Raw genomic sequence first — 26612 nt, 5'->3', positions numbered from 1 at the left:
GAGGAGGGGAGGGAGAGTTAGCATATTACTCCTCACTGGGAGGAGGGGAGGGAGAGTTAGCATATTACTCCTCACTGGGAGGAGGGGAGGGAGAGTTAGCATATTACTCCTCACTGGGAGGAGGGGAGGGAGAGTTAGCATATTACTCCTCACTGGGAGGAGTGGAGGGAGAGTTAGCATATTACTCCTCCTGGGACGAGGAGGGAGGGAGGGAGGGTTAACATATTAAACCTCACTGGGACAAGGAGGAGGGAGGGAGTAGGGGAGGGAGAGTTAGCATATTACTACTCACTGGGAGGAGGGAGGGGAGGGAGTAGGGGTGGGAGAGTTAGCATATTACTCCTCACTGGGAAGAGGGAGTAGGGGAGGGAGAGTTAGCATATTACTCCTCACTGGGAGGAGGAAGGGAGAAGGGGAGGGGAGGGAGAGTTAACATATTACTCCTCACTGGGAGGAGGGAGGGAGGGAGGGAGGGCTTAACACAGGAGTTAAGTAGGGGAGGGGGATGGAAAGAGGGAGAGGGAGAAGGGGAGGAAGAAGGAGGAGAGGAGTTAGCATATTACTCCTTACTGGGAGGGAGAAGGGGAGGAAGAAGGAGAGAGGGAGTTAGCATATTACTCCTTACTGGGAGGGAGGGAGGGAGGGAGGGAGGGAGGGAGGGAGGGAGGGAGGGAGGGAGGGAGGGAGGGAGGGAGGGAGGGAGGGAGGGAGGGAGGGAGGATAGAAGGAGGGAGGGAGGGAGGGAGTGATAGAAGGAGAAGGGGGTGATAGAAGGAGAAGGGGGTGATAGAAGGAGAAGGGGGTGATAGAAGGGGGTGACCTATGTTGAATCACTAAAATAATATAGATATTCACTATGGAAAAAGATGGAACGGCACGTCAGAAATCAGCTCAATGTAATCGAAGAATCCATAGACTCTAACCACTTCTGAGGAAAATTGACAAACAATTTAAATTTAAACAAACACCACGAAGAGTTATCTATCCAAAACAGAGATGTAAGGATAAACCGCTTCTCCAACCTTTCTGGCTCTATAACAAAGAACAAACAGCTGAAAAATATACATGATCAAATACAAATCGTAGAATCAACTATTAGAGATGACCAGAACCCACTGGATTATCCAATTACATTGAATAAACTACAGGACAAAATACAAACCCTCCAAAACAAAAAAGTCCTGTGGTGTTGATGGTAACCTAAATTAAAAGATCAAATCTAGAGACCACATATTCCAATTGGCTATACTAAAACTCTAACATCATCCTCAGCTCTGGCATATTCTCCAATATTTGGAACCAAAGACTGATAACCCCAATCCACAAAAGTGGAGACCAATTTGACCCCAAAAACTACCGTGGAATATGCGTCAACATCAAACTTGGGAAAATCCTCTGCATTAACATTAACATTAACATTTACATTTAAGTCATTTAGCAGACGCGCTTATCCAGAGCGACTTACAAATTGCTGTGCGACAGACCATGTATTCACCCTGCACAACCTAATTAATAAACAAACCAAAACAAAGGCAAAGTCCTCTCATGCTTTGTTGATTTCAAAAAGGTTTGATACTCAATTTGGCAAGAGGGTCTGCTATACAAATGTTTGGAAAGTTGGGGGAAAAACACACAACATGTACACAAAAAACAAGTGCGTGCGGTTAAAATTGGCAAAAAACACATTTATTTCCACCGGGCTGGGGGATGAGACAGGGATGCAGCTTAAGCCCCACCCTCTTCAACATCTATGTCAAGAAATTTGTGAGGCCACTAGAACAGTCTGCAGCACCAGGCCCTACGAGAATATGAAGTCAAATGTCTTCTTTTTGCGGATGATCTGGTGCTTCTATCCCCAACCCGGGAGGGACTACAAAAGCACCTAGATTTCTACACAGATTTTGACAGACCTGGGCCCTGACAGTAAATCTCAGTAATACAAAAATAATGATGTTGCTTAAAAGGTCCAGTTGCCAGGAACACAAATACAAATTCCAGCTCGACACCGTTGCCCGAGAGTACACAAAAAACTATACGTTGCCCGAGAGTACACAAAAAACTATACATATCTCGGCCTAAACATCAGCGCCACAGAGTTTTGGAATTTGTTAGTTAGATTACTTGTTGGTTATCACTGCATTGTCGGAACTAGAAGCACAAGCATTTCGCTACACTCGCATTAACATCTGCTAACCATGTGTATGTGACAAATAAAATTTGATTTGATTTGATTTAACTTCAACAAAAAAAGAAGCGACCCTTTTTCAGGACCCTGTCTTTCAAAGAAAATTAGTAAAAATCAAAATAACTTTACAGATCTTCATTGTAAAGGGTTTCCCATGCTTGTTCAAAGAATCATAAACAATTAATGAACATGCACCTGTGGAACGGTCGTTAATACACAGTTTACAGACGGTATGGAATTAAGGTCACAGTTATGAAAACCTAAGACACTAAAGAGGCCTTTCTACTGACTCTGAAAAACACCCAAAGAAATATGCCCAGGGTCCCTGCTCATCTGCGTGAACGTGCCTTAGGCATGCTGCAAGGAGGAATGAGGACTGCAGATGTGGTGAAGGCAAGAAATTGCAATGTCTGTACTGTGAGACGCCTAAAACAGTGCTACAGGGAGACAGGACGGACAGCTGATCGTCCTCGCAGTGGCAGACCACGTGTAACAACACCTGCACAGGATTGGTACATTTGAACATCACACCTGCCGGACAGGTACAGGATGGCAACAACAACTGCCCAAGTTACACCAGGAACGCACAATCCCTCCATCAGTGCTCAGACTGTCCGCAATAGGCTGAGAGAGGCTGGACTGGGGGCTTGTAGGCCTGTTGTAAGGCAGACATCACCGGCAACAACGTGGCCGATGGGCACAAACCCACCGTCGCTAGACCAGACAAGACTGGCAAAAAGTGCTCTTCACAGACGAGTCACGGTTTTGTCTCACCAGGGGTGATGGTCAGATTCGCGTTTATCGTCCAAGGAATGAGTGTTACACCGAGGCCTGTACTCTGGAGCGGGATCGATTTGGAGGGTCCGTCATGGTCTGGGGCGGTGTGTCACAGCATCATCGGACTGAGCTTGCTGTCATTTCAGGCATTCTCAACGCTGTGTGTTAAAGGGAAGAAATCCTTCTCCCTCATGTGGTACCCTTCCTGCAGGCTCCTTCTGACATGATCCTCCAGCATGACGCCAACAGACATACTGCTTGTTCTGTGCATGATTTCCTGCAAGACAGGAATGTCAGTGTTCTGCCATGGCTAGCGAAGAACCCGGATCTCAATCCCATTGAGCACATCTGGGACCAATTGGTTTGGAGGATGAGGGCTAGGGCCATTCCCCCCCAGAAATGTCTGGGAACTTGCAGGTACCTTGGTGGAAGAGTGGGGTAACATCTCACAGCAAGAACTGGCAAATCTGGCGCAGTTCATGAGGAGGAGATGCACTGCAGTACTTAATGCAGCTGGTGGCCACTTCAGATACTGACTGTTACTTATGACCCCCCCCCTTTGTTCAGGAACACATTATTCCAGTTATGTTAGTCCCATGTCTGTGGAACTTGTTCAATTTAGGTCTCAGTTGTTGAATCTTATTTCCATACAAATATTTACACATGTTAAGTTTGCTGAAAATAAAAGCAGTTGACAGTGAGAGGACATTTCATTTTTTGCTGAGTTTAGTTGTGAACGATCTGAGAGACAAGGGCTTTCTACGCCATCAAAAGGAACATGAAATTTGACATACCAATTAGGATCTGGCTAAAAATACTGGTATCAGTTATACAACCCACTGCCCTTTATGGTTGTTAGGTCTGGGTTCCGTTGACCAACCAAGAATTTTAAAAAAAATGGGACAAACACCAACTTAAAAGAGACTCCATGCAAAATTCTGCAGAAATATCCTCATTGTACTGCATAAACCACCAAATTTAGCATGCAGAGCGGAGTTAGGCCGATACCCACTAATTATCAAAATCCAGAAAAGCGCCGTCACATTCTACAACCAACTAAAAGGATGCAATTCCCAAACATTCCATAACAAAGCAATCACCTACAGAGAGATGAACCTGGAGAAGAGTCCCCTAAGCAAGCTGATCCTGGGACTCTGTTCAAACACACCCCACAAAGCCCCAGGACAGCAACACAATTAGTTCCAACCAAATCATGAGAAAACAAAAAGATAATTACTTGAAACATGAGAGAATTTACAAAAAACAGAACAAACTAGAATGCTTTTTCGCCATAAACAGAGTACACAGTGACAGAATACCTGACCACTGTGACTGACCCAAAATAAAGGAAATATTTGACTATGTACAGACTCAGTGAGCATAGCCTTGCTATTGAGAAAGGCCACCGTAGGCAGACCTGGCTCTCGAGAGAAGACAGTCTATGTGCACACTGCCCACAAAATGTGGTGGAAACTGAGCTGTACTTACTAACTTTCTGCAAAATGTTTGAGCATAGACACATTTTTTTCAGTCAGATTACACAGACCCACAAAGAATTTGTTAAAAAAATCCAATTTCGATAAATTCCCATGTCTATTGTGTGAAATACCACAGTGTGCAATCACAGCAGAAAGATTTGTGACCCGTTGCCACAAGGGCAACCAGTGAAGAACAACAACAGACTGGAAGGAGAGAATGAGGTTTAGGGTCAGTAGACAATCAGGGATCAAACAGCAGGCTGTTTTTTCAGCTGAGCGACAGGAGAAAAAAAGGCCTGTACAATAAAGCCTATAACCTATTCACTGGAAAAGCCCGAGTGGGTTAGGTTGAGTTACAATGCCATGCAACCCCCACAAGGTGCCTGAAAAAGCTTCAACAACAATTCCCTCCCCAGCCCCTGGCACAGCACATGCATATTGACAAAAATAACGTTGGAGACCCCCAAGCTATTATAGCCTCGTGACAGCCAGCCAGCCAGTTGGTCAACGCTCTTTGTGAATGGCAACTGCACTAGCTGTGAACTGGTCTGGGTTAAGGCTGTGGCGAGGGCATAGGCCTAACTATAGAAATGTAATTACTTCCTGGCATGGGTACACTAAATATGGCCGCCAGCCCACCCTTCCCAAAACATTGACTTGAATGGGGATGCCCCTTTCCATTCTAGTTATTCTATTTCTATAGGCAAAGCGGTCTGTCTCCAGCCTGGCACACGCACTGTGCTTTTCTATATCCAGGGGAGCTAGCCTACTAGGCAGGCAACCACAGGGCACCTGGGGAAGTGGGTTTCCCCTCCTATGGGTATCAAGGTAATCCCATACATCCGAACGTTAAGTGTCCTATATGTGAGAGCAGGGTAACTTTATTCTGTAGCGGGAATGTTAAGTGGCTAAAATTGTGCTATATTTATTTGTTTGTTTCCGTATTTGGTCAAAAAAAAATCTAAAGATATGTGGTATAGGGAGGAGTGTTGAAACAGTTGGTGGGTGACATTCCTCTGACTTCAGTGGCTGCTAAAGTCAGCAGAGACCAGTCATACAGACACTAGAAAATCACACTGAAATGATAAGCCCAGTCAAAACAAGAGGTCCTGCCTTAGTATGCCATTGTACCAACTTAGCGTGTACCCTCAACTGAAATTCAACTCACGCACCGACACGAGTGAACATTCAACCTACAGGTTCATACAAAACATGGGCCTATGACCTGTTCAGTCGCACCATTCAATGTCAATATCATTAGCCAGTCTTAAAAGTCACCATGCTCGTCCAATAGTAATATTAAAAAACATGTCCAAATAGCTGAGTGAGGACATATAACCTCCCAGCCAGTAGCAGTATTCTGGTTGGTTGTGGGAATAGTCTGATACAACTAAAGAGGGGTGGCAGACTCTAGTAATAGTTCTGGATGATTCTGGTCCTATCCTGACACAGTGGCCATTAGATAGTCTAAATACCAAGCTACAAACTACAGAGAACAACAACAAAAACAGTTGAGAGGCCTATGTTTTCGACGAGCGAGAAACAGTTTAAATGCTGTTAGGTCTGCATCTCAAATCAAATTTTATTGGTTAGGAAATAGGGGGGCCGTTTAGTAGTGTTCTCTTCTGCTATAGTAAGTAGATACAGTTGATTATTTACAGCTTTATGAAAGACTCAAAGCTATAACGAAATGCTGATATTGATAGCTTGTTAAACTTCTTTAATAGTCATTTGGAGTCATAATGATATCAGATCTGAATCACCCAGAAAGGGCAACTGTTCTCAGGGAGCCACACCGACCCATAGGAAACGCCACACCGACCCATACCAACCCAGGCCATAGGAGACGCCACACCGACCCATACCAACCCAGGCCATAGGAAACGCCACACCGACCCATACCAACCCAGGCCATAGGAGACGCCACACCGACCCATACCAACCCAGGCCATAGGAGAGGCCACACCGACCCATACCAACCCAGGCCATAGGAGAGGCCACACCGACCCATACCAACCCAGGCCATAGGAGACGCCACACCGACCCATACCAACCCAGGCCATAGGAGAGGCCACACCGACCCATACCATAGGAGAGGCCACACCGACCCATACCAACCCATACCATAGGAGACGCCACACCGACCCATACCAACCCAGGCCATAGGAGACGCCACACCGACCCATACCAACCCAGGCCATAGGAAACGCCACACCGACCCATACCATAGGAGAGGCCACACCGACCCATACCATAGGAGAGGCCACACCGACCCATACCAACCCAGGCCATAGGAGACGCCACACCGACCCATACCATAGGAGAGGCCACACCGACCCATACCAACCCAGACCATAGGAGACGCCACACCGACCCATACCAACCCAGGCCATAGGAGACGCCACACCGACCCATACCATAGGAGAGGCCACACAGACCCATACCAACCCAGGCAAATAGGAGATGCCACACTGACCCATACCATAGGAAACACCACACCGACCCATACCAACCCAGGCCATAGGAGACGCCACACCGACCCAGGCCATAGGAGACGCCACACCGACCCATACCAACCCAGGCCATAGGAAAAGCCACACCGACCCATACCAACCCAGGCCATAGGAGAGGCCACACCAACCCATACCATAGTAGGCCACACCGACCCATACCAACCCAGGCAAATAGGAGATGCCACACTGACCCATACCATAGGAAACGCCACACTGACCCATACCATAGGAAACACCACACCGACCCATACCATAGGAAACGCCACACCGACCCATACCATAGGAAACGCCACACCGACCCATACCATAGGAGACGCCACACCGACCCATACCAACCCAGGCCATAGGAGACACCACACCGACCCGTACCAATCCAGGCCATAGGAGACGCCACGCCAATCCAGGCCATAGGAGACGCCACACCGACCAAGGCCATAGGAGACGCCACACCGACCCATACCAACCCAGGCCATAGGAGACACCACACCGACCCATACCAATCCAGGCCATAGGAGACGCCACACCGACCCGTACCAATCCAGGCCATAGGAGACGCCACGCCAATCCAGGCCATAGGAGACGCCACACCGACCAAGGCCATAGGAGACTCCACAACGACCCAGGCCAACTCAGGCCATAGGTGATGCCACACCAACCCAGGCCATAGGAGACTCCACACCGACCCAGGCCAACTCAGGCCATAGGAGACTCCACACCGACCCAGGCCAACCCAGGCCATAGGAGACATACCTCTTTCAAGCAGATCTAAAGATAGCACAAGCACAGCCAGATCTTAAAGAGGCGTGGGGGTGTTTGTTCCTATTTATTACCTCACCCTCTGCAGGGTTAGAAGACAACCAGCTGCATCGAATTTTCTGGAGAAATGGAGAGCCTGTGACGATACTTCCCCTTTTGGACGTTACCAAGACGACCCTCCATCTGAACTCCTCCTCCACATTTACTGAACTGGTTGAACAGTGCAGAAGAGAACCTCTGAAAAGTTTTTTTTTATTTTCTTGTCAGGACCAGAGAGAAAGAAATGCCGGTCAGGCGTTTCTTTTACGACTGTTACGTTACTATTACCTCAACGTAAAGACAATGAAGTGAGTGGGCTGGGCAACAATTGTGTGCATGTGTTGAGCACTAGTTTCCAAAGCCCGTCTCCCATTTGTTTTCCTCGGGTTTTCCTCGTGAATGAGACTCCATCTAAGTGTGTAAAAGTTCACATGCCTGTGGTTGTGAAATGAAATAAAAGCCGGTGCAGTGGAGACCAGCAGCAGCTCCTGGCCAGGCTGCCTTGGGGCTACTTGACATTCTCACTTCCCAGAATGTGACCACCCCCTTCCCGCCCAGCCGCAAGGCAGGCATGCATTTTTATTTTATTTATTATTTTACAACGCAATACTTGGAGTCAAAGTATCAATATAATATTGTCCAAAATAATATACCAATATGTAACTGAATTGACCCCCCCCCCCAATCACTACTGACCGTAAGGCATCACTGGGGCCAAGCTTCCTGACATCCAGGACCTATATACTAGGCGGTATCAGAGGAAGGCCCAGAAAATTGTCAAAGACTCCAGTCACCCAAGTCATGGACTGTTCTCTCTGCTACCACACGGCAAGGGATACCAGAGCGCCAAGTCTAGGTCCAAAATACTCCTTAACAGCTTACACCCCAAAGCCATGAGACTGATGAACAATTAATCAAAAATGGCCACCCAGACTATTACATTGATCCCCCCCCCCCCCCCCCTTCGTTTTTACACTGGTGCTACTTGCTGTTTATTATCTATGCATTGTCACTTTACAAATGACCTCAACTAACCTGTAGCCCCACACACTGACTTGGTACTGGTACTCCCTGTATATAACCTCATTACCGTTTTGTCATTTTCTTGTGATTAAAAAAAAGTATAATAATCAAAATCAAAATCATTTATTTTGTAAATATTTTCTTAAGTCTATTTCTTGAACTGCATTGTTGGAAGTAAGCATTTCACAGTAAGCGCATGTGACAAATAACATTTGATTTGATTTCCTGTCTGGTGAGCAATAACAAATATATTTCTATAAATAAACTTGTTTTTCATGTGTCTAGAACATTCACGGACTCTCAGATGCCTTTGAAATCATCTGAATTCTTGATTACTCTCATAACTCAAACACAGGCTACTTCCCAAATTGCAGACACCAATACGTTGCAATTACCTTCAACATAACACTTTTTGAAATACTTCAAAGCTTGTGTGTAAACTTTAAAATACACTACCATAATGATATTTATACTTCCAATAATCATTACCTGACCATTTCCCAGGCTTATATCCTGTACGGTAGGGGGATCACCATTCTGACTGAAAGAAATCTTGAAGTGAGGCTGCTGCTTGCGGGGTTCTCTCCTGATGTTGAAAGTACAGCCATCTTCAATATCCATACTTTGACCGTCCATCTCTGAAGGGTTTCCTTCAATGCCCTGAGGATCCCCAACATCACCGAATGTCTGGTGGTTCCCACGGGGCAGCCGCTGATGCGAAGAGCTTCTCTCCAGCCGTATCTTGGGGAAACGTACCACACGCCCTCCCTTGGAGCCAGTGAAACCCAGATCGGTGGGCTCACTAGTGGCCACAAGGTTTATATTGTTGGCCTGTCTGGCTTGGTCCTGCTGTCCAAGCTGGAACACAAGCCGCCTTTGAGTGGTGCCAGGTTGGCCCGGGTCAGAGTTCTGCTGCTGGACGGACCAGCGGCAGGGCCCAGCTCCTTGATTGCCAGAGCCATAGCCGATCCTGAACTGCTGGACTTCAGATCCATCTGAGGAGTTCCTTGAGATGTGGAAGCCTCCGATGCTGATTCCCGGTGAGCCTCCATTTCCGTTAGACATAGCTGAGCTGACCTGACCGCTTGAGTTTGAGCCATCTTGGGGTGTGACGCAGAAAACCCTTCGCTTAGGTTGAACCGGCTCTGTGGGCTGTCGATTCCCATTATGAGGCATGGCAGAACTGTAGCTCCCTGAAGCGTCTCGGCTGTAGTGAGGTGGTGAACTGACCGTAGATGAAGCGTCTTGGCAGTAGTGAGGTGGTGAACTGACCGTAGATGAAGCGTCTCGGCTGTAGTGAGGGGGTGGTGAACTGACCGTAGATGAAGCGTCTCGGCTGTAGTGAGGGGGTCTGAACGGCTGTAGTGAGGGGGTGGTGAACTGACCGTAGATGAAGCGTCTCGGCTGTAGTGAGGGGGTGGTGAACTGACCGTAGATGAAGCGTCTCGGCTGTAGTGAGGGGGTGGTGAACTGACCGTAGATGAAGCGTCTCGGCTGTAGTGAGGTGGTGGTGAACTGACTGTAGATGAAGAGTCTCGGCTGTAGTGAGGTGGTGGTGGTGGTGGTAGAGCGTAGTGGTAGTTCCTGTCTGGTTCTGTGTAGGCCGGAGCAGGTCCCGGGGTGTAGCTGGGTGGCGGACATGGCGGTGGCTCTTCAGCTCCAACAGGCCCAGGACCGGAGGACCGTTGGAGAGAGATCTGCATAGAGGAACTCTTTGTGGGCCGTGGCTCGGCAGAAGTCAGCTGGGGTATAAACATGGAGGAGCTTCGTTTGAGTGAGGAGTCTCCAGGACCTCCATGACCAGCCAGGGGGCTCTCAGACACAGGACGAGGTCCAAAGTAGATCCCTCTCTCAGGCCGTTGCCAAGGCACAGAGAAGGCACTCATAGGCAGATCTATCTCAGGACACCAGGAGAAGGTAGTTGATTCTGGGCTGCTCCAGCGCTGAGGCCGGTGAGGCTGTTGCATGTGGAATGTCATGGCGACATCGTTGCCGTCCTGGGTCTGGGTCTGGGCCTGGGACGGCCCTTCCAGCTCCTCCATTTCTGGAGCTGTGTTGCTGCGGCCAGAGCCAAAGTACAGACGCAGCCGGTGAGACATGTTCACCTCCTGCTCTGTCTCAGTGTCTGATCCAGGCGCCCACTTCTCAACTGGCTGATCCCCCTTTCTCCCCTCCCTCCCTCTATCTTTTTTCTCTCGCTCCCTCCCACAGTGAACAGCAGAGCTGGAGGAAAGAGGAGCAACAAGTCAGCACAATAACAAGAGAGGCAGTGCCAGGGAAACTCCAAGCTACAAACTCCAGGCAAAAAGAGGGATGAGAGAGACAGAGAGGAAAAGAAAGCGAGAGGTAGAAACAAGACAGAAACAAACAACAACAACAACAAAAAGAGATGAAATCTGCCAAACTGTTAGCACTGGACAGTCTAGCAATAGCGACAGACAGCAGAAATAGCCCAAGTGACACGCAGCATTCCAGGCATGATTGGATAAGGGCACCCGGCGCTCCTGCCTCTTGAGGTGAGGGTAGGGTGGCCGTGGTCATGTGACTGCTCTCCACCCTCCACCCCCCATTTGTGTGAGTGTGTCACCGCCCCCAGCTTACACGGAGACGGGGGGGGGAACAGCACCAGACCTGGGTTCAAACAGTATTTATTTCAGACAAGCAGGCTCAATCAAGTTACCCTCGAAGTATGTGAAAGAGAACAAATAACAACTTGAAACCAGGTCTGAATAGCACCCTGTCTCTCAGCTGGTCCTTATCCGTCAGTGGGCCAGGGCCCAGTGGGAGGGGGACACAGAGCTGAGTCAGGCAGCACAGACTTGACAGGGCCATAAATCTATTGTAGTAGTGTTCATCCCAGATCCCACACACTGGGCTCGGGACGACAGGGGCCGAGAAGACAGTTACACAACGCCATCTTACTCGACCCCAGTCCTCCCCTTTCAGAACAAACACACTTAACTTGCCTAGTTAAATAAAGGTAAAATAAATAATAAACATTTTCAGTCTCTAAACTCGTCATCCTCGGCTCTAACACCAGTCCAACTAGAACTCCTTCTCTGAGGTGGCCACCTACCCACCACATCAGGTAGTGTCAGCTAACACACAAAGACACTGAAATACTCTGCCAAGTTACTCAACCCCCAAAATTCCCACTCCATGACCTCCAGATTTACTTAATTTCTGTGTCACTGAAGATTTTAAGCAGCTGTGTTCCTTCCTGGTTCACAGTGAAAAAACAGAGCCAAGATGTTAGATGCCTCTGATTCTGCAACTGAAAGAGTTAGCCTGCCTGACAATACATGTACTCAGGGTTAGCCTGCCTGGCAATACACATACTCAGGGTTAGCCTGCCTGGCAATACACGTACTCAGGGTTAGCCTGCCTGACAATACACATACTCAGGGTTAGCCTGCCTGACAATACACATACTCAGGGTTAGCCTGCCTGACAATACACGTACTCAGGGTTAGCCTGCCTGACAATAAACGTACTCAGGGTTAGCCTGCCTGACAATAAACGTACTCAGGGTTAGCCTGCCTGACAATACACGTACTCAGGGTTAGCTTGCCTGACAATACACGTACTCAGGGTTAGCCTGCCTGACAATAAACGTACTCCGGGTTAGCCTGCCTGACAATACACATACTCAGGGTTAGCCTGACTGACAATACACGTACTCAGGGTTAGCCTGCCTGACAATACACGTACTCAGGGTTAGCCTGCATGACAATGCATGTACAGTGGTAACCTGCATGCTGACAGTAGTTGTGAAACTGCTCTCTGTGTGTTGATCTTTGGAGACGGACGTTTAAAAGACTCATATTACAACAACAACAGATCTAAATACATATGAAACTGATTGAGATCAAATGGTTGGTGAAATCTACAGAATTATCATTTCACAATTGACAGTGAGACATGTGAAGGGAGTGTGACTGCAACAATGTAAAAGTAGAGGTAAATAAACACAGAACGTGACTCAGATCTTTAGCTCTGTGGGGAAAGGGATTCAGAGGGACAGGACAGGGAGGCTACGGATCCACAGCCTTGGTCACTACTGATAATAAGCAGCTGTCTTCTGTCACGGTCCACAGTGGTAAACAAGCCAGGCTTTTAAAGGACACTCCTGCCTCTGCTCTGGTGCTGAAAGGCCCAGTGTACAACAGGACTGCAAATGAGGGCAAATGCTGGTTATAAAACCTCCCTCTGTGTGTGTTGTTGATTGGAAAATGTCAGATATGATGACACTGGGTTTGACAATGATTCAACAGTAATGCTTTACGCCATGCAGCCTGCCCATTCTTAGCTCCAAGGGGGCCACCAGTCAGGCTCTCCATGGGCCCTTGGTGTGTTTGGAAACCATCCCCCTCTCTCAGCATCCCCTTCTCACAATCTGGGACATTTTTTATTTGTCGTCGTCCCCCTTCTCTTTCTGACGCACCATAAGATATCAGGCTGCTATCATTTTGTGTGTGTGTGTGTGTGTGTGTGTGTGTGTGTGTGTGTGTGTGTGTGTGTGTGTGTGTGTGTGTGTGTGTGTGTGTGTGTGTGTGTGTGTGTGTGTGTGTGTGTGTGTGTGTGTGTGTGTGTGTGTGTGTGTGTGTGTGTGTGGTGTGTGTGTGTGGTTGTGTGTGTGTGTGTGTGTGTGTGTGTGTGTGTGTGTGTGTTGAGTGTGGTGTGGTGTGTGTGTGTTGAGTGTGGTGTGGTGTGTGTGTGTCAGACACACAGGGGAGGGAGACTACGTGGCTCAGCTGCTGCTGTCATAGCCAGACAGCCACCAGAACAAAGCAGCCACTATGGTTACTGTACATATGCCTCTCAAACCATATCACAAGCTTAGTCCATTCTCTCTCTGGCTGCATGGAATCAGAAGTTCCCCTAATCCACAACCTGGCAGCTTCCGGACGACCACACAATCTGTATGACCATCAGCTGCATGTGAAAAACAAGACAAAAGAACCACAATCTATGTTCCTTTGTGTCGGAGCAACGAGACTCTCTAGGGGGAACATTTAGAGTGGCCATACTCCCTCCTCAGACTTATGAGGGAAGAGACTGGCTGGAGGCTGCCATTACACTCTCCCTATCCCTGCAACAGAGAGACTGTCCCAAGACAAGACGGAAAGCAAAGTCAGCACTACAAGCAACCGTCCTTCTCTTTGTGTTGCGAGAAGACTGAACACAGGCAGACAGACAGGCAGGCATACGTTTCCCCACGACAGCCATCAAGCGGTACAAAACATTCCCAGGGAGATGCAGAGAAACTGGATCAGGCCTTAATTTAACTGCCTTTTAATATTAATAATCTATGGCAGGTAACAGAGGAAGATTTCAATATCATCGTCAAGGAGACAGAGGACACTGTAGTCTACAGGCCTCAAGAATGCAAGACATTTTAGATGGAAAAGAAAACACATTCCCAGCATTTCTTATGTGAAAAGAAATTAAGACTACAAAATGATTACATAATAATTTTAGGAGTAACTGCATAGGCAATAAATAGTCTCTTTATAACCAAGTCAGTCCTGGCTGCCAAGTGAGAACAGATAACTATTGTGTCCTGGAGGGGAAAGCCCCATCAAACACACAACACTGGGGCCATAGAGTCTGAAGTTCGGCACTGAAAAGAGCAGTCCTCCATTTAACATATTGGACTTCTCAGAGCAACACATTCTAGGCCCGTATTCATGCTGATCTAGGATCAGGTCCTCTTTGTTCGTGTAATTGTATTCATGATGTTCTAAAAAGGCTACACTGAGGCAGAAAATGATGTTTATATGACAGGGAATATATACAAAACCTTGTAGAGAGCCTATCCAACTGACAAATTTCTCAAAAAAATATAAACTATTGGATCCAAGACTTAAAAAGAACTGATGTTGGCACAAGATGGAAGGAAAGTTGGAGCATAACTAACGAAATTACAGGATTGGTGTGCCCCCCCCCCGTGGGACGGTTGAGCTAACGTAGGCTAATGCGATTAGCATGAGGCTGTAAGAAACAAGAACATTTCCCAGGACATAGACATATCTGAAATTGGCAGAAAGCTTAAACTCTTGTTAATCTAACTGCACTGTCCAATTTACAGTAGCTATTAAAGTGAAATAATACCATACCATTGTTTGAGGAAAGTGTACAATTATGAACTTCAAAAGGTATCAATAAACCAATTAGGCGCATTTGGGCAACATTTTGAACAGAAATTAAATGGTTCATTGGATCAGTCTAAAACTTTGTGCGCACACTGCTCCCATCTAGTGGCCAAAATCAAAATGGCACATAACCTGGAATAATACATTGTGACCTTTCTCTTGCATTTCAAAAGATGGAACAAAAAACAAAAGCAGGTTTTTATCTTTGTATTATCTTTTACCAGATCTAATGTGTTAAATTCTCCCTCATTAATTTAACATTTCTAGTGTTTAATTTCAAATGGTATCAAGAATATGCTTCAGGTCCTGATCTACAGATTTGGGTATGTAATTTCAGGATTATTATTACTTTTTTGGTTTTTAAAGGGTCCGATACTTAAGAGGTTTAACAAAAATGTCAGCTTATTCCAGTATAAACTAATGAATATAATGTATTATACAAGAAACAAAATGGACTAATTCTACAGCACAACGGCAGTAATGTCTTAAGTGTAAAACTAATAATGACTCGATAATCCATACTTTCTGGGAATGCTTTGAAGTCCAGAGGTTGTGGGCGGAGCTAGAAAGTTGGCTGTCAAAAGTACTACAATGTAAAAGCATTTTTAATCTGTCTGCATATTTCAACACAGGGTGACTGAGAAAAAACTACTGATAGAATTTAAGGACAAGTGACAAACAATAATGACAAGCACTAGGGATGGGGGTGTGACTAGGGATGGAGGTGTGACCAGACACTAGGGATGGAGGTGTGACTAGGGATGGAGGTGTGACCAGGCACTAGGGATGGAGGTGTGACCAGGCACTAGGGATGGAGGTGTGACCAGGCACTAGGGATGGAGGTGTGACCAGGCACTAGGGATGGAGGTGTGACCAGGCACTAGGGATGGAGGTGTGACCAGGCACTAGGGATGGAGGTGTGACCAGGCACTAGGGATGGAGGTGTGACGAGGCACTAGGGATGGAGGTGTGACCAGGCACTAGGGATGGAGGTGTGACGAGGCACTAGGGATGGAGGTGTGACCAGGCACTAGGGATGGAGGTGTGACCAGGCACTAGGGATGGAGGTATGACTAGGGATGGAGGTGTGACGAGGCACTAGGGATGGAGGTGTGACGAGGCACTAGGGATGGAGGTGTGACCAGGCACTAGGGATGGAGGTGTGACCAGGCACTAGGGATGGAGGTATGACTAGGGATGGAGGTGTGACGAGGCACTAGGGATGGAGGTGTGACTAGGGATGGAGGTGTGACTAGGGATGGAGGTGTGACCAGGCACTAGGGATGGAGGGTGTGACCAGGCACTAGGGATGGAGGTGTGACCAGGCACTAGGGATGGAGGTGTGACCAGGCACTAGGGATGGAGGTGTGACCAGGCACTAGGGATGGAGGTGTGACCAGGCACTAGAGATGGAGGTGTGACCAGGCACTAGGGATGGAGGGTGTGACCAGGCACTAGGGATGGAGGTGTGACCAGGCACTAGGGATGGAGGGTGTGACCAGGCACTAGGGATGGAGGTGTGACCAGACACTAGGGATGGAGGTGTGACCAGGCACTAGGGATGGAGGGTGTGACTAGGGATGGAGGTGTGACGAGGCACTAGGGATGGAGGTGTGACTAGGGATGGAGGTGTGACTAGGGATGGAGGTGTGACCAGGCACTAGGGATGGAGGTGTGACCAGGCACTAGGGATGGAGGTATGACTAGGGATGGAGGTGTGACGAGGCACTAGGGATGGAGGTGTGACTAGGGATGGAGGTGTGACGAGGCACTAGGGATGGAGGTGTGACTAGGGATGGAGGTGTGACTAGGGATGGAGGTGTGACTAGGGATGGAGGTGTGACTAGGGATGGAGGTGTGACTAGGGATGGAGGTGTGACTAGGGATGGAGGTGTGACTAGGGATGGAGGTGTGACTAGGGATGGAGGTGTGACGAGGCACTAGGGATGGAGGTGTGACTAGGGATGGAGGTGTGACTAGGGATGGAGGTGTGACTAGGGATGGAGGTGTGACCAGGCACTAGGGATGGAGGTGTGACCAGGCACTAGGGATGGAGGTATGACTAGGGATGGAGGTGTGACGAGGCACTAGGGATGGAGGTGTGACTAGGGATGGAGGTGTGACTAGGGATGGAGGTGTGACCAGGCACTAGGGATGGAGGGTGTGACTAGGGATGGAGGTGTGACCAGGCACTAGGGATGGAGGGTGTGACTAGGGATGGAGGTGTGACGAGGCACTAGGGATGGAGGTGTGACTAGGGATGGAGGTGTGACTAGGGATGGAGGTGTGACTAGGGATGGAGGTGTGACCAGGCACTAGGGATGGAGGGTGTGACTAGGGATGGAGATGTGACGAGGCACTAGGGATGGAGGTGTGACTAGGGATGGAGATGTGACGAGGCACTAGGGATGGAGGTGTGACTAGGGATGGAGGTGTGACCAGGCACTAGGGATGGAGGTGTGACTAGGGATGGAGGTGTGACTAGGCACTAGGGATGGAGGTGTGACCAGGCACTAGGGATGGAGGTGTGACTAGGGATGGAGGTGTGACCAGGCACTAGGGATGGAGGTATGAATAGGGATGGAGGTGTGACCAGGCACTAGGGATGGAGGTGTGACCAGACACTAGGGATGGAGTGGTGACCAGGCACTAGGGATGGAGGTGTGACCAGGCACTAGGGATGGAGGTGTGACCAGACACTAGGGATGGAGGGTGTGACTAGGGATGGAGGTGTGACCAGACACTAGGGATGGAGGTGTGACCAGACACTAGGGATGGAGGGTGTGACTAGGGATGGAGGTGTGACCAGACACTAGGGATGGAGGTGTGACCAGGCACTAGGGATGGAGGTGTGACTAGGGATGGAGGTGTGACCAGGCACTAGGGATGGAGGTGTGACCAGACACTAGGGATGGAGGTGTGACCAGACACTAGGGATGGAGGTGTGACCAGGCACTAGGGATGGAGGTGTGACCAGACACTAGGGATGGAGGTGTGACCAGACACTAGGGATGGAGGTGTGACCAGGCACTAGGGATGGAGGTGTGACCAGGCACTAGGGATGGAGGTGTGACCAGGCACTAGGGATGGAGGTGTGACCAGGCACTAGGGATGGAGGTGTGACCAGGCACTAGGGATGGAGGTGTGACCAGGCACTAGGGATGGAGGTGTGACCAGGCACTGGGGATGGAGGTGTGAGCAGGCACTAGGGATGGAGGGTGTGACTAGGGATGGAGGTGTGAGCAGGCACTAGGGATGGAGGTGTGAGCAGGCACTAGGGATGGAGGTGTGAGCAGGCACTAGGGATGGAGGTGTGAGCAGGCACTGGGGATGGAGGTGTGAAAAAATTACAAAAAACGAAAAGGCTAAACAGATCATAGTAGATCAAAACTCTTACTCTGAGATGCCTTATAAATAAGAGCCCTGTTCATGTGTTCTCCAAGAACTCAAACAGGAACACTGTACCAATTATAGAAATAGATTTTCTATGGTCCCTAAGAACAGGTGTTTTCTCCTAAACACACACATAATAGGCTACTTATTATGTCATTTGAAGTGGGATTGCAGACAACATTGGACAACAAGAGAATCAGAAATTACCTTCTGTTGACAGAGAGAAAGAGAGCATTGAATACAACAAATTGATTAGATGTTGTTAGTGATAGTTAGAGGATTTGCATGGCAACACACTATCATCATATTGTTATCAAGAACAATGTACTACTGTCATACAACAAATGTGTGTAGTAAATACAACAGAACATCTGAAAATAAGAATTTCTGTTACGTAGAAAGAGGATATTATTTGGATCAAAAGTACATTTCAAATTGTAACATAATTTTCAATGAAATCATTTAACTCTTGAAATATAATCATCATTCAGAATATAATTTCACAAAAATTGAATCTTACCAATCTGTTTTCATCAAACACCTCAAAGAGTAGTCTGTGGTTCAGAGGACAAACCTGTGAAGACAGAAGGGACACTTTTAGTGAAGTCCCGTAATAAATGTACACAGTCTAGAAAATAGCTGCTTGCTTCATACACAAAAAGTATTGCATAAAAGCTTTACACACACACACACACACACACACACACACACACACACACACACACACACACACACACACACACACACACACACACACACACACACACACACACACACACACACACACACACACACACACACACAATGAATTAGCATATCTGGCAGGTAGAAAAGAGGGGTTGTTAAAAGAAGGACAATACAGAGAAAGCGGTGTCTACACTTGACACTTAAATGCAACGTCCGCTATCAGGGGCCTCCCGAGTGGTGCAGCGGTCTAACGCAATGCATCACAGTGCTGGCTGACTGCATCACTACAGATCCGGGTTCGATCCCGGGCTGTGTTGCAGCCAGCCGCGACCAGGACACCCATGAGGCGGCACACAATTGGTCCAGCGTCGTCCGGGTTAAGGGAGGGTTTGGTCGGCCGGATTGTCCTTGTTCCACCGCGCTCCAGCGACGCCGATGGCAGGCCGGGAGCAATGCACGCTGACACGATCGCCAAGTGTACAGTGTTTCCTCCGACACATTGGTGCGGCTGGCTTCCGGATTACGCGAGCATTGTGCTAAGAAGCAGAGCCGCTTGGCAGGGGTCGTGTTTCGGAGGAAGCATGGATCTCGACCTTCGCCTCTCCCGAGTCCGTACAGGAGTTGCAGTGATGGGACAAGACTAACTACCAATTGGATACCACAAAACTGGGAAGAAAAAGTGAAGAGGGAAAAAGTATATACATTGGGGCAAAAAAGTATTTAGTCAGCCACCAATTGTGCAAGTTCTCCACTTAAAAAGATGAGAGAGGCCTGTAATTTGCTTCATAGGTACACTTCAACTATGACAGACAAAATGAGAAAAAGAAATCCAGAAAATCACATTGTAGGATTTTTTATGAATTTATTTGCAAATTAGGGTGGAAAATAAGTATTTGGTCACCTACAAACAAGCAAGATTTCTGTCTCTCACAGACCTGTAACTTCTTCTTTAAGAGGCTCCTCTGTCCTCCACTCGTTACCTGTATTAATGGCACCTGTTTGAACTTGTTATCAGTATAAAAGACACCTGTCCACAACCTCAAACAGTCACACTCCAAACTCCACTATGGCCAAGACCAAAGAGCTGTCAAAGGAAACCAGAAACAAAATTGTAGACCTGCACCAGGCTGGGAAGACTGAATCTGCAATAGGTAAGCAGCTTGGTTTGAAGAAATCAACTATTAGGAAATGGAAGACATACAAGACCACTGATAATCTCCCTCGATCTGGGGCTCCGCGCAAGATCTCACCTAGTGAATGACCTGCAGAGAGCTGGGACCAAAGTAACAAAGCCTACCATCAGCAAGGGCAATGAAGATGAAACGTGGCTGGGTCTTTCAGCATGACAATGATCCCAAACACACCGCCTGGGCAACGAAGGAGTGGCTTCGTAAGCATTTCAAGGTCCTGGAGTGGCCTAGCCAGTCTCCAGATCTCAACCCCATAGAAAATCTATGGAGGGAGTTGAAAGCCTGTGTTTCCTAGCAACAGCCCCAAAACATCACTGCTCTAGAGGAGATCTGCATGGAGGAATGGGCCAAAATACCAGCAACAGTGTGTGAAAACCTTGTGAAGGGTATATAACAAAGTATTGAGATAAACTTTTGTTATTGACCAAATACTTATTTTCCACCATAATTTGCAAATAAATTCATTAAAAATCCTACAATGTGATTTTCTCATTTTGTCTGTCATAGTTGAAGTGTACCTATGATGACAATTACAGGCCTCTCATCTTTTTAAGTGGGAGAACTTGCACAATTGGTGGCTGACTAAATACTTTTTTGCCCCACTGTATATATAAAAAATAAAATACTTCTATCAGAATACAAATATCGCATTGAAAAGACATGTGTAGATGCACTGAAGTCACATTGTAGTCAGATTGTGTTCAGATCTGGCTGATCACTGCAGGTGGTGGTCAGGGACGCTATGTCTGCGGATTTCTCCTCAGTCTGGACACATCCAGGCTACCGAAAGGAAATACAGTGGGTGACGTCAGCAGCACTTCACCCACAAGTCTCCAGAAATGGGTGTTTTGGGAGCGAGAGGCACCTTTATTTGTTTTTAGAGGGGGGGGGGGGTATTTTCCTGGGGTGTGAGGAATGATTTTGCTGGCTTCATAAATGCTAGCCAGCTAACATATTTGGAAGAAAAAAATTGTTTGGCTAAAGTTATGCTAACCTGTTGGCAATCCTTTTAACTTTGCTGGCTAGTGACAGAGGTTAGCTGGCTAGATAGCTACAGTAGTTGCCTAGTTACAGATGTTAGCTGGCTAGCTAGCTACAGTAGTTGGCTCACACCATCATCAAGTGGTTGTTGTGTTATCAGATTTAACCTGTTCCACTGTTTGCAGAATCCATACTGGCAGTTGACTATAGCGCAGGAAAAGAGAATCCAGACACAATGTGGATACGGTAGACATTTAAATGTCGGTGTAGAAGCATTACGCGTACAGAACTCCGTGATCAGAACTCCGTGATCAGAACTCCATGATCAGAATTCCATGATCAGAACTGCAAAAGCTGCATGAACTGTCAAGGCTAGACACGGCCTTAGAGATCAACTGAAATCGAGGTCTGATATCTTAACTCTGGTTTTTAACCTGTGTGTCACAATAGCTTCCGGCTGCCAAACCTCAGCATGCTCTGTTGATTGTCAGTCTCCATCACTAATAGCTAACTGGCTAACACTAGCCCTGAATGTAATCGCTAACACTAGCCCTGAATGTAATCGCTAACACTAGCCCTGAATGTAATCGCTCACACTAGGCTGCAGCTGAATGTAATCGCTAACACTAGCCCTGATGTAATCGCTAACACTAGCCCTGAATGTAATCGCTCACACTACGCTGCAGCTGAATGTAAATCGCTAACACTAGCCCTGAATGGAATCGCTCACACTAGGCTGCAGCTGAATGTAAATCGCTAACACTAGCCCTGAATGTAATCGCTCACACTAGGCTGCAGCTGAATGTAATCGCTAACACTAGCCCTGAACGTAAATCACTAACGCTAGCTCTGAATGTACTCGCTAACACTAGCCCTGAACGTAAATCACTAACGCTAGCTCTGAATGTACTCGATAACACTAGCCCTGGACGTAAATCACTAACGCTAGCTCTGAATGTACTCGCTAACACTAGCCCTGAACGTAAATCACTAACGCTAGCACTGAATGAACAATTATTCCTTTAAGAATGGCCAGCTGGATGAATCACATATGTGTGGATGGACTTGTAAACAATGCAATTGGTCCATTTGATGACATAGTTTGAGGGATGGAAGTTTTCCATAGTAGTGTTGACTGGCAATAAAATGGGGTGTAGCAGCAACAGACCCTTGAACAAAAATGGAGAAGGACAATGATGGGTATAATGTGTTTACATACAGTGCCTTCGGAAAGTATTCATACCCCTAGAGACGTATTCCATATTTTGTGTTACAACCTGATTAGAAAATGGAATAAAACATAAAATAATGACAGCTCACCCATCTACACAAAATACCCCACAATGAACAAATGAAAATATGTTCTTAGAAATGTTTTCAAATTTATTGAAAATTAAATAGAGAAATATAATTTACAGAAGTAAATCACAGCCCTGATTCTATACTTTGTAGATGCACTTTTGGCAGCGATTACAGCTGTGAGTGTTTCTGAGTAAGTCTCGAAGAGCTTTGCAAACCGGGATTGTGCCAATATTCTTTTGACAGTTCTTCAAGCTCTTCTTCAAGGTGTTGTTAACATGTATGGATTCAGGGAGCTAAATATTTATGCAACTTGATATATTTTTATTTTTTATTTTTTATGTTTGAGTATTTTGTGTAGAATGTTAACAAATTACAATTAAATACATTTTAATCCAACTTTGTAAAACAAAATGTGAAGAAATCATTTTGCAAGTCACTGTAAATGTAAAGAAACTCACTCTGAAATAGAACTCCTCGTTCCATTTGGGATTTAGAGTCTGAAAGAAAAGAATAGATAAACAAGTTCAGTGAGGCTGATCAGTTGGTGCGTTTCCTGCATGCTGTGAAACATATAGCCTACACTTTCTTTAAAATCAGTCTGTAAACTAAGTGAGAAGACTCATTAAAATACCTCCGGTGATTAAAATAAGACACACCAGAATGTCAATGAAGTTTAGGAACACCACAATGTCAATTTTACAAGGTAGTCTGATTAAGCTACATCCTTGATAAAGTATCATCTCTGTTAAAATAACTTCTTTGTGACATCAGGTGATATCTCCCACCATGGTGGAAGTGTCTCTCTACCTCCTCTTAGACTGTGAAGACGCATCATACAAATCTATTCGGATAAGGTTCTGTGCCAAACAGGAGAACCACTGCAAAATATGTTAAGAGATGGATCCAGTCCTGGGTCACCTTGCTGCTTGAGCAAAGAGAAACCCTCTATGTGGTATCTGATATTAGCAGAACGCCACTGATAAATGTGATACATCCATCGCCTTCAGAGACAATCTTTGACCTGTTTCTTAGGAGAGTTCCTGGGTCCATCTCATACATTGTCTGATCTAGTATAAGTTTGGTTTTTAAGATCATAACGGACAAGGTGGACCTGATCCTAGATCAGCAATCCTTCTCAGAGACGTGTTATGAATACCGGCCCAGAATTAGCCTTATATTGCCACGAGGCACAGGTTGCACAGTGCTTTGACAGCGGCAGCAGCACACCTTCATAAACCCAGAGTGACTGAAATAAAAGGGTCTTCTGCTCCACATAGCAGCACATTGTCAGCTATTTATATCCCTGCCAGGGCCATGGACAGCATACGGCTGACTTCATGGGAGGGCTAGGAAGGCTGGCTGCAGGAAGGAAGGGGATAAGCTGAGTCTCTCTGGCCATCATCACAGGAGATTTACCCAGAGAGGGAGAGGATGGTGGTTGGGAATAATAATGTGGCATCCGTATTGTTTTTAATTCTGACAGGACTGGAAGGAAGATGGAAGGAATTGTCCTTCTAGTGAAATGTGATGTCAGGTTTTTCCATACATCAAATAAAACTGGGCTACATTCTATGAAGCAGACTCCAGTGCGAGCACCTCTATGCTATTTTTTAGCTCATTTCTTCCACAATCCTGTTAGTTAGGTTAGGCCAGGCCTAGAACACGACAATACTAAGAATCCTGAAACAGGGTTTCCAAAATACCCTCAAGAGGTCCCTCAGATTGTGTGTATTATTACCTTGATATGCTGAACTGTATGAAACAGCTCCCTCTGGTGGTAAGGGAGTTCACCCACATAGCCTTATTAATATTGGGGAAAGGTGTTCACGTCAGACTACAGTAGTGTTCTGGGGCAGTCTCTAGCTGGTCCTCATCCTCCCTCTAACTGGGTTCTACACAATACAATTCACATTGCTCAGTAGTGTAAACAGCAAACAGGAAACACTTTCTCGGCTCAGATTCATCAACAATCAAAAAAATAACTTGGATTGTTGTTGTTTAAAAACCACAGGATACAAGAAGGAAACACCAGAGGATTAGATAATAAACTACAGACAAAGACTTCCTGATCATTTGATAAAAATCAAACATTATTGTCCCCAGGGGTTACCTTTTTAATGGTTTTAGTCTGGACTAAGGCAAGCTCTCTGTTCTCATCCGCAACGTAGAGCGACAGCTTGACATAGGGATCACTGCAGAGAGAGAAGGGAAAAGAAGAGACTATTATTAAGACAGTTGATGATGAGACCTTCATGCTCAAGGTAATGACAGCAAAAGGCTACTGTGTGCTGCAGGGGTGCTGCAGGGGTGACGCCTGGGCCCGTGGCCAGGGGCGACGCCTGGGCCTGTGGCCAGGGGTGATGCCTGGGCCTGTGGCGACGCCTGGGCCTGTGGCCAGGGGTGATGCCTGGGCCTGTGGCCAGGGGTGATGCCTGGGCCTGTGGCGACGCCTGGGCCTGTGGCGACTCCTGGGCCTGTGGCCAGGGGTGACGCCTGGGCCTGAATGCGAGGCCTTGAGGCGTTAAAGTAACTCCTAGGTTTTTGAACCGAGTGACATGCAGATTGTGCTTCTACAAGCATTCATCAAAGAGGGTGTGTGTGTGTGTGTGTGTGTGTGTGTGTGTGTGTGTGTGTGTGTGTGTGTGTGTGTGTGTGTGTGTGTGTGTGTGTGTGTGTGTGTGTGTGTGTGTGTGTGTGTGTGTGTGTGTGTGTGTGTGTGTGTGTGTGTGTGTGTGTGTGTGTGTGTGTGTAAGAGAGAGAGAGACAGAGCAGTGGCCAATGAGACTCCCGTCTGTAGCAGCGATACAGTACAGACACAGGGGCCAAGGAGCCTCTCAGTCTGCAACACAGTATTTCCATTGTTTAGTCAAGAAGGATCAGACTTTGACATAAACACACAATTAGACTCAGCAGGGAGACTTTAATTAGTAATTGAGGGCTGGAGAGCAGCCATGATCTTGTTGTTCTTGCTCTCCCTTGAGAGTCTTCCTCCCCTCGAGGCAGAGGAGGAGACTGTCTGGGGCACCAGGCAAGCTCTTCTGAGGAAGCAGGGTAATAGCCTAGCTACAGATGATCTCTCTAAAAACCAAACCACAGAGATTTCTGCTCAGTTTTTAGCAACTATAATAAAACAAGTCTGATATAGATTTTTTTTTTTTAAGCACAAAATGCACGCACACACACACTTCTATTTTAAGCCTCAGTGTTTGTCAATAAAACAGAGACTAATTCAGCTGGGTGTAGTCCAATGTCATGAATGTACACATGTAAGCAGTTTCGCTGCCTCTGTGGTATCTGTTACCAAGTTAGAATTTCAGGTTTGTGAAACTGACTGCCTGTTTTGTTGAGTGATTGAAGCTGGCAGTACAGGACTACTGACCAGGCAGGCTCCTGATATCACAGTGATTTAGCTGAGTCAGGAGTAGTAAGGACAGGCAATATAGTGAGTTTGAGCCTGTGTGGCCTGGTACACTGTCTGAACAGTATTTACAACACATTTGGTTCATATTTTGTTACTTGTAATGACAGAACAATGAGACGATAGAGCAGGGTTTCCGTTACCCGGTAATTGACGGCTTTTGGCCACCAAAAAATTAAGACAATAAATAAAATTGTCTAAATTGACCGGGAGAAAAAAAACAATACCAGCTAGCTGGTCTTGGGGGTATGATGTAAAACAGTAACCTAACCTGTTATTGTAATGGTGAGAGGTTAGCATGTCTTGGGGGTATGATGTAAAACAGTAACCTAACCTGTTATTGTAATGGTGAGAGGTTAACATGTCTTGGGGGTATGATGTAAAACAGTAACCTAACCTGTTATTGTAATGGTGAGAGGTTAACATGTCTTGGGGGTATGATGTAAAACACTAACCTAACCTGTTATTGTAATGGTGAGAGGTTAACATGTCTTGGGGGTATGATGTAAAACAGTAACCTAACCTGTTATTGTAATGGTGAGAGGTTAACATGTCTTGGGGGTATGATGTAAAACACTAACCTAACCTGTTATTGTAATGGTGAGAGGTTAACATGTCTTGGGGGTATGATGTAAAACAGTAACCTAACCTGTTATTGTAATGGTGAGAGGTTAACATGTCTTGGGGGTATGATGTAAAACAGTAACCTAACCTG

At 46.7% G+C, this 26612-nt stretch overlaps 1 protein-coding gene across 9 annotated transcripts in view; it reads right to left on the bottom strand.

Moving 5' to 3' along the window:
- The window catches only part of nedd4l (NEDD4 like E3 ubiquitin protein ligase), a 119960-nt gene that overhangs the window by 70667 nt on the left and 22681 nt on the right, over positions 1-26612 (bottom strand). For 4 of the 9 annotated variants that reach the window (XM_046305142.1, XM_046305143.1, XM_046305145.1 and 1 more), the window contains exons 3-5: positions 24590-24671; positions 22938-22976; positions 18840-18893 (exon numbers count right to left, since the gene is read on the bottom strand). In XM_046305142.1, the coding sequence (XP_046161098.1) occupies positions 18840-18893; positions 22938-22976; positions 24590-24671 (175 nt within the window). Of the gene's footprint in view, positions 1-9260; positions 10121-18839; positions 18894-22937; positions 22977-24589; positions 24672-26612 lie in introns of those variants that run through there. The other 5 variants (XM_046305137.1, XM_046305140.1, XM_046305141.1 and 2 more) reach the window with 2 other exon arrangements.

This window comes from Oncorhynchus gorbuscha, linkage group LG16 (genome assembly GCF_021184085.1).
Source record: "Oncorhynchus gorbuscha isolate QuinsamMale2020 ecotype Even-year linkage group LG16, OgorEven_v1.0, whole genome shotgun sequence".
In the NCBI taxonomy this organism is placed as follows: Eukaryota; Metazoa; Chordata; class Actinopteri; order Salmoniformes; family Salmonidae; genus Oncorhynchus; species Oncorhynchus gorbuscha.
This window is presented reverse-complemented; position numbering and strand designations above follow the sequence as displayed.